The sequence below is a fragment of the Pinus tabuliformis genome, chromosome 9 (assembly GCF_031772625.1).
Source record: "Pinus tabuliformis cultivar Carrire ecotype Pingquan chromosome 9, CPIR1, whole genome shotgun sequence".
Lineage (NCBI taxonomy): Eukaryota > Viridiplantae > Streptophyta > Pinopsida > Pinales > Pinaceae > Pinus > Pinus tabuliformis.
The window spans coordinates 1,560,297,644-1,560,312,162 of NC_142307.1; the positions used below are offsets into that span (position 1 = coordinate 1,560,297,644).

The 14,519-nt window shown below is 38.8% G+C and overlaps 1 protein-coding gene across 2 annotated transcripts in view; it reads right to left on the minus strand.

Annotated features, from left to right (window-relative positions):
• The window catches only part of LOC149154570 (ABC transporter G family member 3-like), a 231,711-nt gene that overhangs the window by 91,744 nt on the left and 125,448 nt on the right, over positions 1-14,519 (minus strand). For both annotated transcript variants that reach the window (XM_089439978.1, XM_089439977.1), the window contains exons 7-8: positions 9,540-9,731; positions 6,893-6,979 (exon numbers count right to left, since the gene is read on the minus strand). In XM_089439978.1, coding sequence (XP_089296104.1) covers positions 6,893-6,979; positions 9,540-9,731 — 279 coding nt within the window. The remainder of the gene's footprint in view (positions 1-6,892; positions 6,980-9,539; positions 9,732-14,519) is intronic.

Consider the following 14,519-nt stretch of genomic DNA (forward strand, 5'->3'; position numbering starts at 1 on the left):
GAGAGACAATTCTTCAAGAACCATCTGGGATACCAATTTCAATAAGGATTTTAGGGATTGGGAAACTTTTTCACAAGTCATATTCCCTAAACCTAACCCTCAAATCCTTGCATCCTTCTCGTAGAAGATATTGTACCTTGCTTAGAAAGCAAGTAAGCTCCATTCTTGACTCTGGAAAGAGATTGTTTGGGTCACTTTATATCCATTTTTTTATTTATCTTTCATTTGTGATTCCATATATACTGGGTCTCCTCCCATTAGTGAAAGTCCGTAACTAGTAGGGAGCCTTAGCTGAGGTGACAATGGGCTAAGTCTCCATTTGTTGTCCTTGGTCTAGCATTTGACCCTTTAGAAATCCCCTTTAGGTCCCCTGATAGTTTGGGCAATAACAGGGCCCATAGGAACTACGGTGATGGCCATGGATAAGGGGTAGAGCTCATGTTTAACTTTAGCCCATGTGCTAAATTTGTATGTCCCGACCATCTTTTGCATTTTGTGATATATTTCTTGTTGACAATGGCCAAATTATGCTTTTTCTTTTCTTTTTAGCTGCATCAACCTCTGGGGCATCGTTTCAGGCTCAACCCAAGGTGCAGACAAGGGGAAGGGTAAGCTAACCTTATGTGGACCTTCTGAAAATTCCTGAATCTAACACATCAGAAACCCCTACTGCAATTACTGGTTTATAATCTCCTACTTGTTCTTTGCATTAACAAGTTATTTAATTTCATAAACATCGATGTAAACACTATTGTAGCCTACACAAATATACAGATCATGAAATGAAATAAACTGAGACAATAACACAAGGGACACCGTTATTTTTGGACAATTGTCCCCGAAAAAACCCAATTCTGGAAAACCGGTGCAACATATAGAGGGTTTGTATTATTAAGCATATTCGTGAATACAACTAGGGTGCCAGAAATGGCTCACCCAATAGAGAATATCCTTGGCAATAGTACCTCTATCCGGAGACAGATATTCCGACAAATTCAGCAAACAGATGATCAAACCCCACAGCGACTCTGGTTGTTCCCTGTGCTGGACAGCGATCGCTACTCCAAACATTGTGCTGGAACTGCGTCACTCCTTTACGAGCTACGTCACCCCTCAAGTGAGCCTCCCTTGCTCAAAAATTCAATACTGTTGATTTGCTCCTTCTCTGCCCCACAGAATCTCCCCAACGCTGCCTCTAAGGGCCTGCATCAGCCTCTACGGCTTCTGCGTCAGCCCTCTGTGTTCTCTTCCACGGCCTCTGCGTCAGCCCTTCTAGGGCCTGCGTTGTCTCTCCCAGCGCTGCTCTGCCTCTCAATTATGTACTCTTCGGCCTCGGATGCAAAATCCCTTGCCAAACTGCCCCTCACTGCAACTCAGATCACTAGCTCGATTCTCTCAGCAAACCTCACCCCAGAAAAATCGAACTCTTTGATCTCTTTAGTGTATCTCCAACTGACCCTCAAGCCTCCCCTTGTACTTTTCCTGTTGATGAATCAACAGCCATGATTTAGTCTCTAATCAACGGCTAATAAGATTAGAACTATCTTGATCCTCATCACTCAGAACCTTCTCACCCATATTTTTATTAATACACATTACTATTTTTATTTTCCTAAGTTTAGACTTAGGAACCCATTAAAAATATTAATTATTTTAATAACTCCTCATCCGGGTGGAATTTCTCCAAACAATTTATGGGTTCTGGAGATCTCATGTGTTCTAGCCCCTCCACCAAATTTCGGAGCTAGAGCACATCCGATGCTACCTAAAATCAACACTCTCTCTTAGCGAGGAATGTGCTCTAGCAACACTTCACCATAGAAGCATTACACTGATCCACTGCATCGTCCTCTGTGCTACTGATGCCCTTCATCCACTGCACTGTTGCTTCCTGTACTATGCACATGACTCTACGACTGCCACTACTACATCTTTACTGCAGCTTCCTTTCAAAATGTTGCATCATGCTACCGATAGCACTGCCACTGCTAACTGTTGCACTGCAACTCAGTTGTTGGGAAGTAAGCAACTGAAAACTCACCCAAACACTGACATCCTAGTCAATATGGATGCCTTGTGATCCTGAAGCTACCTCTGTTGCTAATCTGTGTTGACCCTCTGCTGCCACTATGCTGCTGCAAACTACTCTGTGCCTCTCGCACTGCTACAACATCCACTGCGCTACCTCAGACTTTCGAACTCTGGCTCTGCCATTGTCACTCCATCATACCTCGCTCCAACCGACTCCCGTCATTATGTTACTGTCGTTAAGGGCTCCCATAGCCGTATGTGATCCAAGATTTTGGGTACCTCAAGGATCCTGCCCCACATGTAGTCCTCTCGACTACAACTCCATGTCGCCCCACCTCTTCTCTAGAGGCGTATGAGCACTCATGGCACAATCATCATCATCCTGGACATCCTTCTCTACCTTTGCTAGAGCAACGTTTGAATTGGAAGCCTCTCCCTTGCCTTTCTTCCTAGGACACTAAGAGGCATAATGTCCTAGTTCCCCACAATTGAAGCACTTGACCTTGGAGATGTACTTCTTCCTCTTTTGTACTCCCTGTTGTCCCATTGATGCGAGAGTTGCATCCTCCTCCTCCTCTTTTTTGATTCAGACTCCCTCGCCGCTACTCCCCGCCTTGGTCAACCTCCGAGCTCTTCTTGTCGAATAGTTGCCCACATTTCTTCCCAACTGGGGAGAGTTGCTCTGCCCAAGATGCTTTGGACAAACGTCTCCCAGTGCTCGGTGACTGCATTCAACGCAATCCTGACCATGAACTCTGGATCCGATGTAGACCCCACGCAAGTAAGCTAGTCGTGAATCCCTTGCAACCTGAGAAGGAAGGGATCTATCTCCTCTCCTTTCTGCATCTGAGATGACCTCAATTGCTTCTCCAATAACATCTTCTATTGCACGGAATTATCTCAATTGTTTCTCCAATAACATCTTCTGTTGCACGGAAGAGCCCTAGTATAAGTTGGTCAGGGTCTCCCACATCTCCCTTATTGTTGTCTTCTCAACAATATGTGATATTACATGGTCCTTAACCTCGTCTAGGATCATGCATTTCGCCTTCACCTAGGCCTCCTCATACTTCTCAGCTGCATTAGCATCAACAAGGATAGCTACTACTTTCAAGGCATAGTCTTTGATGCAATTTTTATCCAGGATTGCCAGGATCCTGGCCTTCCAAATGACAAAATTGGAAGCTCTTTCCAATCTGTCCTGATTCCTCAATCCGTTCACTGCCATCTCTGCTCCTTTTCTCTAGACCCCATCTGAGTCCTGATTTCCCTCTCGGAAATCTACTGGCCAACTATCGAATCACTCCTCCCCAATCCTCCTTTGCTGCTGCAACCCAGATCTAGATTTCTTGGCTAGAAATCTGTCAAGGCAATGATTCCCTCTACCTTGGTTCAGTCTCCTTAGACACTGTTCTGCACCAACAGAAACAGCATCCCACCAGCTCCTCAAATCAAAATCTGCACAACTCCCTTAGCCCCGACAACTCGAAGAATCTAAGCCCTTTAGGTTCTGCGCAATCACTGCGTGAGCTGGATCAGCTCCTCCCAGCCAACTGTGTCAATCTTTCCTGGCTCAGAAAGATGACGTGGCTCTGTGTGAGCCTGATCTGCCCTCCTCTGCCTCTGTACTGGCCCTGATGGTTGACGCAATTATTGCATGGGCTCCTCCCAGCTACTACGACTCCCTCTCCTGGCTCAAAATGTTGACGCAGGCACTGCTTGAGCCTCTGCGTCACCTCTTATGTCGGACTTTGGAACAACATTGTATCTTGGGATAGCTGCAAATTCTCAGATTTCCCGGCTGGTGTCTTCAATTGCATATGATCTACAATTGCTCTGATACCATGTGACAATTCTTGAATCTAACACATCAGAAACCCCTACTGCAATTGTTTACAATCTCCTACTTGTTCTTTGCATTAACAAGTTATTTAATTTCATAAACATCGATGTAAACACTATTGCAGCCTACACAAATATATAGATCATGAACTGAAATAAAATGAGACAATAACACAAGGGACACTGTTATTTTTGGACAATTGTCCCCAGAAAAACCCAGTTCAGGAAAACCCGGGGCCCAGAAATGGCTCACCCAACAGAGAATATCCTCGGCAGTAGTACCTCTATCCGAAGACAGATATTTCGACAAATTCAACAAACGAATGATCAAACCCCACAGAGACTCTAGCAGTTCCCTGTGCTGGACAGCGATGGCTGCTCCAAGCACTGTGCTGGAACTGCGTCACTCCTCTAGGAGCTGCGTCACCCCGACAGTGAGCCTCCCTTGCTCAAAAATTTGATACTGTTGATGTGCTTCTTCTCTGCCCCACAAATCTCCCCAACGATGCTTCTAAGGGCCTGCGTCAGCCTCTACAGCTTTTGGGTCACCTGCACCAACCCTCTGCGTCCTCTACATCAGCGTCTATGGCCTCTGCGTCAACCCTTCTGGGGCCTGCGCTGCTCTGCCTCTGCTATGTATTCTTCAACCTCGGATGGAAAATCCCTTGCCGAACTACCCCTCACTACAACTCAGAACACTAGCTTGATTTTCTCAGCAAACCTCGCCCCAGAAAAATCGAACTCTTTGATATCCTCAATGTATCTCCAACTGACCCTCAAGCCTCCTCTTATACTTTCCCTGTTGATGAATCAACGGTCGTGATTTAGTCTCTAATCAACGGATAAGATTAGAACTGGCTTGATCCTCGTCACTTAAAACCTTCTCACCCATATTTTTATTAATACACATTAATATTTTTATTTTCCTATGTTTAGATTTAGGAACCAATTAAAAATATTAATTATTTTAATCACTCCTCATCTAGGTGGAATTTCTCCAAACGATTTTTGGGTTCTGGAGATCTCATGTGTTCTAGCCCCTCCACCAAAATTTTAGAGCTAGAGCACATTCAATGCTACCCAAAATCAACAGACCCAACAGAGACATGTGGACTCGGATGGGAAAATAGATGAACGAGGCTAAAATGAGTGGAAGGGGAGTGATGTAGGTGGTATTAGGAAGCGGGGCCATGCAACCAAAATCGAGATTTCCCATTTAGTGCCAACCCTGAAGCCAATGGCCAGTAAAGGAGATCCCACTAGACTAGGATACAAGGGTAACCACGGAATCGGGCAGTGGAGACAAGAATACAGACCCAACGCACTGTCGAATCCCCCCACCAATCCATGCCCAAAAGTGCCCATGAAAGTAAACAAAATTACTCAACCAAACCAATGAAAAGTCATACCTTCGGGGTCGAGAGGCCCACCTTCAAACATACAATCATGACAAGTGGTTGAGGGACCACATGGCTGACTCAAGTGGCGGAGACAACGGCACATTGAGCTATCTAGTGGCTGCAAAGGGCTGCTGGCTGTCGGTTGAGAACCATCTAGGAGAAAAAATTTCTCCTATATACACTACCCATAGGTGTTGGGTAACAAAAAGAAGAAGCTAATAATCAAGAAAAGTAAAAATACATCACAAGCAATTATCAAGTCTAAGAGAAATCACCCTAATTGTAGCCCTATTGATTTCTCAACATAAATTACTTAACACAGATTAATGCAAGTAAACTAGCTAGCATTCAAATCTGACATTTATGAGAAAAAATACATTGAGCTAACAAATCTGAAAATGCATAGCGGAAATGAACAGTAGACACATACATATTTGACAAAATATTTTTGGGAAAAGCCCGTGGAAAATCCCCGAAGGGAAAACCAATCAAGAGAGAAATTGTATTAATGAGCTCACAAGAAAATTTTTGAGTTTATAACAACAACAAATGCACTATACTCACCTCATTTTTTGCGCCCGACATTGATTTTGTGCCCAACACTATTATGCCTTGTACGACCCTATACCTTGCTATTCCAACACCTTGAAACAAGTGCCCAAAATTGTTGTACGGTACTATATTGTATTGTACAGCCTTCAAAACAGTTGCATGGCCTATGAAAAACTCATTTTACAGCCTACCATTAATGTTGTCTTCTCCTTGGAATGTGTGCCCCTTTCTTGCCTTGGGAAATGCACCCTCCCTCCTGTTACCCCTCTTCTCCTTCAACTCTCCAAAATTCATTCTCTTAAGCGTGTGCCTTTTCACTCTCCAAAATCTCTTTTTATGTCTCATTAAAACAATTATAACTAACTCTAAGATCTTGAATGGACAAGATTAGATCTTGGTTCACGAGATCAACGAACGTAACTTAATCTCTCATTGACATCACTTAAATCACTTAAGGACCCAACTTTACAATATAAAGACAGTTTCACTTTATAGTCATTAATTATAAAAATTACTTTATAAAATCACTCTATAAAGTCACCATCTAGAGAGTATCGCTCAAATACTTCCACATGTTAGGCACTGCCAATGTGGAAGTACCTCTCCGAGCTACCCCAAAAATCTAACAACTAATTATACTCAAATAATTTTGTTAAGAATCCAACACAAAAAATCCTAGCTTCTTAGCTGTGGAATACAACCTATGACCATTATTAAATTAAATATATCATCAAGCAAACATACAGATACTTCATCAATTTCAAATCCAAGAAATCTTTATTGATTTTTTATCAAAGGAAAATTCAAGATGATCATGATTCAAACATGACCTATTTCCACAATTGAATGGCAATGGATCTAGATTTACTTTCGAGAACCTTAGGCATTTTATATAATGTGTCTACCATAAGCCATAATTGATGGATTTGGCATTGTGCCTCTCATGTTTTCTTTCGACATGTATATTTTCATTCATCCATATTTCCCCTGAGAATACAAAGCATAAGCAGCATAAGTAGTTAGTATGTCACCAAGCAAAATACCAATCACAGCCTATTGGTGTTTACCTTAATTTCTTTTATGTGAACCGGAAAGCCACCAATACTCATTAAAGATGTAAAGCTCACGAAGAAGAAAATCGCTGCAACTCTTATCTGCAATTACAAAATGAAATAAGTTGTCAATTAAAAATATATTATCATAAAGAAATCTAAGCTAATTGTAGCCAATAATAGTGTTATATGTTGTGAAAAGACCTTAACAAATTGGTATTTTCTATGCTCCATGCTAAACCAGCTCACAAAATGTAAAACTTTAGTTTCCAACTACTATGCTATTAAGGATAACAGGGCATAACTACAGACAATCCATTGTTTTTTTTTCATAAACAACTAATTTATATTTCTGATGCTTGTGACTTAAATATGTAGTGAGAAGTGCTAAACTGAGATTTCTCAACACTCTTGAGAATGCTGGTCAATGAGAAAGAACTTGGGCTAGAAAGTTTTCCATGGTAGTTCTAGAGAACCAATGGGGAAATAACGTTATAAAACTTGCTCAGAGTGTATTATAAGCAATTAAGACATACCCTTGGGTGGTTTAATAAGCAAAGAAAATTTCACACCTAGCTGTAAGATCTAGCAGGAATCACCAATTGTAGGTCCATTACTCCACTTAAGGTTTCTTACATCATTGCAAAACCACTAGCTTGTAGAGTTCAGCACCTGCTGCTCCCATTGCCAGAGCAGTGCAAAGTCACAAATTGTGTTTATCTAAGGTGGATATAAATTTGAGAGCTTCATGTCTGAGTGGAAAAAAATGCAAGGAATCCAAGGTAAGAAACTCTTAATAAACATAGACTCTAAGAAAGCCTAAGACAAGATTAAAGCGCCTTTCACTCCAGCAATGATGCAAGTCCTATAATTTGAAGTGGACTTTGAAAAACCAATTTAAAATCTCATTCTGGATGTTCCACTCCATGATAATCAATGACACCACAATACAAGAACTTCGCTATAGAGGTAAATACGGTGTTGGAAAATGTGACTAGTTTCGGTCTTCATAATTGTCATTATACTCGTGTTTATATGTATATCTTATGTTACAAGAAAAAGAAGAAAGAAAAGTATTATTTTTAGGCATGGGTTCCATGCTTCATTTTATTGGTCATCTAGGTCAAGCATGCATTTCATGCTCCTATGGTTTTTCATGTCAAAAGAATATTTTTCTCGAGTCAAAAAAGTTCTTGTCAACTGTGTAAGTGTTAAATTTTCTTAACAATGGTATGTTCTATGCTTAGCACAATTACTTCAATTTACTTTAGCAGCCCAATGACAATTTCCAATTTAGTTTCCAATAGAAATCACTTTAACCATTAATCACATTGACAGTAAAAGTAGATAGAACATGAAACAAAATGCGAAAGACAAGCCAAGACAAGAGAACACCAGATTTGGCGGATGCCGGGGAAAAACCTCAATGTGGGGAAAATCCTTTGATCAATTCTTCTTATTATTATATCAAATGTTCAGGAAAGAGAGAGTACAAAAGTCAAAGTTGACTTGCCAAATCAAAGTCAAAACAATCATTCAAATCTGCAGTCAAATTCAGCCCTAATCAGAAAGTCAAACTCAGCCTGAACAGGAGGTCAAAATCAACCCAAAACAGTCCCAAAGTCAGCGGTCAAACTTGGTCAAACTTCTGCCCTGAAGTCTGCAGTCAACCTGCAATTTTCTGCTGCAGTCAAAGTGCCCAGAATGCCTCGGTTTCTGGCCTGCCCAAACAGAAATCTTCCAAGAAAATCGAAGTCAAAATCTGCCTGGAAGTCAAAGTCAACGCTGGACAAACTGCAGGAAAATCTGAAATTTTCGGCCATGTAATTTTATCTGATATTTGTCCTCCTTTACCTACTTCTTGTGTCCATTGTCTTTATTGTTTTTGCTCTTGATAATTGTTTGATGAAAAGATCTAATAAAGGAACATAAAAAGATAACTAAAGTTCACAAGCAATTATTAAGGTTAAGGAGAATTTGTTTAATAGCTACCCTACTACATTCTCCAACCTACGGCAGGTGTGCCCTCTAGACCATGCATTTGTAAATGCCTGCTGATGACCTTGGTAATGTGTTGCCTATAACCACTGTCCACAGCAAAATCAACTGCATCAAGCTTCCTTCCCAACACAAGCAACAATGGCCACCTACCTTTTAGATGACTCCTTTGTAACCAAATTTGATGAGAATAGGAAGCAACTCCTCCTATAGCCTTTTAGTAGGAGTTGGGCTTAAAGAGTAGGGACTTGTGCTAAGGTGACAATGGGCACTTATCCTTTGTGTAGAACCTTACCATCTTGTAAGGACCTTGACAAGACCACTAATTTGAGTGGCAGCAGGAAACAAAATAGCAAAGTTCACACAGCAAATCATGTAAACATAAATTTATTTTCAGGATCACCATAAGTGAAATATATCCTGCTTGCACACTTTGCAGTGAGTACCTACAATGAAATTTCCTACATTGCACTTTTGTGGAAATTAGGCAGCACAAAGAGGTCGGAGGTATGCATAGAACTTTAATCTATACTGAAAAATATTTGACAATGAAGCAGAAAGAAAAATACAATTACTGATCACTGTGTCATGTGGGGAAAACATCAATTTTGGGTTGATGACAGACAGCATGGTCATTTAAATTTGAAATTTCGAATGTACTCACCCTTACAGAATACAAGGAATGCCCTAAATTTGAAAAAACTGTTCCAATGCAGATCATAAGCAGCATATATAGCATTAGCCGAAGCCAATAATATCTGAAATCTCTGGACATAATCAATGATGACCTCCAAGTTAGTACTGCAATACGTGTCAAGACCCTTGCACTGCCTCTGCCTTTGAGGATTTGACCTTCCTGCAACAAACAAAAGTATGCAACAAATATTAGGTACTGAATATTCTCTCTTCTTTATAACTATTTATGGGATCTTATAAACAAATCATACACCATCAAGACAGCACACATTCACTCTCAGAGCAGATCAGTTAGACTTGACCTTTTACACTCATAATTGAAGGTTTGCACAAAAACACTTGAGATAACAATATAAGAACCTCAAAACACATTATCACTTGCACTTCACCTAGAATATACTGACAGTATGATTTGCAAACAGGTCAGTATTTCCATGAGTATTTGATCCAGGATTGACTCCAAAGTACCTCAACCTCTGGTTATAAGCTTCCACAAAACATGGAAACTCAAATAGCTGTCCAACCACTCTTGCATGGAAAAACTTCATTATTACACAAAAATAATGTACAACTCCAGACTATATTCTACAGCTGAGGCTAAACAAATCTTTCCTTCACATTATACAATAGCATACATCCAAAAAAATACACAATCAAGAAAATGAAATCATGGAATTTCAGAAAAAATATTTCATCCACTGAACTCAAAATGAAGACTTATATACTGAGATAACTCCTTGGAATTTAGAATCATTCTCATCTAGCTCTTCTTCAATTTCTTCCATTAATCCCTCCATAAGTTGAATCAACAATATATTCATCATTGTCTATCTCTTACTTATCATTATACGCTTTTATTTTTGGAGGCTCCTTCATAAGGCAGCAATACAAGCATCTGCATAGAAATTTATGAAGATCATTCAAGCTTTTTAAGCCCACAAATATTTATTTCCATAGAATGAATGAAACATTGTTACTTCATTTTTTTCTAGCAGCTAGGCATAAAGTCAATGTTCTTGAAATCAAGGGTTTCAGGCTACTTTCAGCCCCATATGATTCCCAAATATGCGCTGAAGAAATCTTAATTTTGTCTGTTGCTCCTCTAGGCACACAAATCCCAATATCAGCCATATACATGACACATTCCCTCATAAGTGTATCCTAAGGGTAAGCTGTCACTACACTACCAAAATCTGCAAAATGTTTGTTACCATTCAGCTGATTAAACTGAAAACTGAATTACCATCTACCACACAAAAAAAAAAAAGTTAACTTCTTTCACCTTTTAACCAAACAGAAGCAGACCAAGTCTTCTCCAAAATTACAAACTGGACAAGAACCAGAGGTAAAAGCTAAGTAACTGGTCAAATAAAAAATACATAAGTTTTGATATATATATATATATAGAACTCATAATGAGTATATCCTTGGAATGGCTTTGAACCTTGTTGTCTGAGAGTCTCTCGAGGACCAAAACATGTATATTTCTCATATGGAATATAAAGACATTTCTTCAAGGATATGGATATATATATATATATATATATATATCTGTGTGTGTGTCACAGCCTACACAAATACCATATTTGCATCAGACCCCCTCCAAGCAGCAATTTGACTGATTGGTCTACAGAAGTGCACATACCCTAACCCCCTTGGAAATCAAACATGTGATCTCCAAGAAGGAAACACAGGTTCTACACCAATGTAAATCCAAACAATAAGATACCAAATATATGAAGTTTGTTGATTTGTATTATTTGTTTCTCACCAACATTTTCCTTTTAGTGTGCACAGGGGCAACATGTTCCTTTTCCCTTTAAAATATTTTAGATTCTTGTCTCACTTGTCTCACCATTCCCACAAGTCTCACTTGTCTTTTTCTTGTTCCTACCTTCCAGATGAAGTCAAAACATTCCTCTTGGCTGACAATGAAATATTACTTGGGGACTTGGCCACAGCCTCAAATCTACAATCATATCAAAATTTCCCCTTTTGATTGCTTTGAGGGTGCTATTTAGTAGCAAATTTATACCATTCATTATATTCAAGGACCTTTTAACGTTTTAGTGTCTGAACTTATCATTGTATGGGGGTCTTCTGAAGCTTCATAGTTTTCACGCTGCTAGTAATGCTTGACTTTTGTACCAATTCCCTATCAACAACATCCTTCTCAGCATCATCATCTTCATTGTCTCCTCCTCCCTAAGGAATTTCGAATTCTGGGAATCACTTAAGTATAAACCAAAAGATAACAAATGCACTTTAAACCACTGCCCTGGGTCATGTCTTGGAACAACACTATTTTCCTGCAGGTTAAAAGAACAACTACTACACTTGGGTGTGAAAACTGACATTGATGGTAGTAAATTAGTAATAGATTTTGACATTAAAAATTCTTGCAAATTGCCTTTGCTTTATACTTTTGACCCTGTTAACATCACTATGCCAACATATCTCTAGGACGTCACAAAACCAGAACCTAGATATCAGTGTATAACTTTGTAATAGTCAAATATTAACTTTCACTATGTCAACAGGACGTGGATGTAATGATGTCTGTAAAAACTTAAATTCTAAGAGAGATTATGACAATCATAACATACTTGCGATGTTTTTATGAGATTTTTTTGTCATGTTAAAAAATAACCACGCAAAAACAACCATTGTTTTTCTGTACAGTTTGGATTTGGCAACATATTAAGAGCACAGCTAAAAAGAGAAACTACTTTTAAGGTAAAATTAGTAAATAAATTTTGAATTCTATATGCATGGAAATTTTTGAATATATTCCTGCTGTACTAATGCATTGGATGGATTTGCTGTAATAGATAACAATATCAAATGACAATTTCAATGAACTTGATACAATATTAGCACAATATGGTGGCAGTAAATGTTATTTATCTTGCAAGAATTGCAGCGGGATAAAACAGAAAAGAGTTTTAAGAACCACAGAGAGAAAACATTGTTTAGAGTTTCAGCATTGTGAAGGGGGGTCAAATCAATATTGTCTCTTGGTAAGATAATTATTAAATTATCAATATTGTCTGTAATTACATCCTATGCTTGAATTTCTTAAATCTGCAAATTAATGTAGATATATTGCTGACCAAGATGATGGAGATGGAGTTGAAATTATTGCCGTGGAAGAAAACGATACAATATGATTCTGAATGACAAGATAAATAGATAGATCCTTGATACCTTTGCTCCAATGGATGATGATGCACTCATGGATTATAACTTTGATGATGATCACGATGTACCCCTTTTTGATAAGGCACATGAACTACTATATGAAGCCTCAAGGACAAGTCTTCTCTCTGCTATTTTGTTTTTGGCAAACTTCAAGGTATTGAAGAGTGTGTCAAACTCCTGTTTCTTCTTAGATCCCAGGGTATGCAATATAATTTTTTACATATGAATTAAGTTTTTCTCTTTCTCTAGTTTTAATTGTATAAACTTTAAAGGATGCAATATTACCTAACATTCAATAGAATAATTTATTTTTTAAACTTGCTGACTGTTAGGTGATATTCACCTACTACCACCAAATACTTTATCTCACACACACCAAGAGGGATCCCACAAGTGAAGGCATTGATTGCTCCTATTTTTTCTCTTTTTTCTTTTTTCTTTTAATGTTTTAACATTTTATCATATTATTTCATTTGTCTTGTTTGTTACATGATTAAGTACCAAGTTAAAGATGCCCATGGGGCTTTGGATTGACGGTGAATGGGTGCACTGTTAAGGCACTCCTTGCGATAGGTCACTGGTTCAAATCCCCCGTGGGTGCTTACCTACCAAAAAAAAAAAGGTACCAAGTTAAAGATATGGATATATATAGTGAACCTCTTATTGACGAACTTTTAAAGTTAGGGGATGGCATCACGATGTATGACATCTCCAAACCAATGGGAAAAAACAATTTCAATTCCACAGAATATTTACACAGGCAATTCATGATGCCCTAGGGGTTACACATTTTTGTGGGATGTAAGGTACCATACTTTAACAATATATTTCTCTGTTATTTCATGCATCTTTTGAATTATTTGGTATTCTAATATTAGCATTGTTCTATATCTCTCATGTCTTCAAACAAAGGCTAAATTTGCTTGTTCGATCTGTGGTCTTAGAATGGCATCATTTTGCTCAAAAATTTTAGTATAGGTGGTGTTTCATAAGTATAGCCACTTCATCCCTAAGAACCTTAAGTATCAAATTGTCAAAAAAGATCCTTTTAATGGGGATGAAAATACTAGCATAAAACCATGTAGAAAGACACCTCAACTATAGAAAATGCTTCTAAGAAAAATATTCGTGGAAAGAACTCTTTCATGTCCATATTATATGTAATGTGTTATACTTTGTATTCATATCCAATTCATTCACTACATCTAACAAAATGTTGTTTCATTTATGCTTCCTAGAGGTTAATGCAATAGGCTTCCATGAGAAATAAATGGATACTCTAACCAATTTAGTAGGTTGCCCTACCATGACCAGCTATAGGTAATGTTACCCCTCTGTCAGTGGGGGTAGATAGATTTTTTTTCAGTGTATCATTCACCACCATTGTAAGCCCAAGGTCACAAGTTAAAGCCATGTAAAAATCATGTGAGGGCCATGTAATATCCCATTTCTAAAACTTTCTATTTCAACCCAACAAATTTCCAAAATTTTCTTTGAGGACTTTTGACAAACAGTGAGTGAGAAAACATTTCATCAGACACTTGGCAACCAACGTAAAGAACGCTTCAGCAATAAGACATCAAGGGCAAATTATGACTTTCATTAAATTGATTGGAAGCTTTTACAATGCCACAATCAATTATGAACCCGGGATCTCACTCCGGCAATAGGACTGATCAATCCGGCCCTCAAAAATAATGACATCAGCTCACATGAGATCTCATCCTAGGCAATAGGATAACTCGTC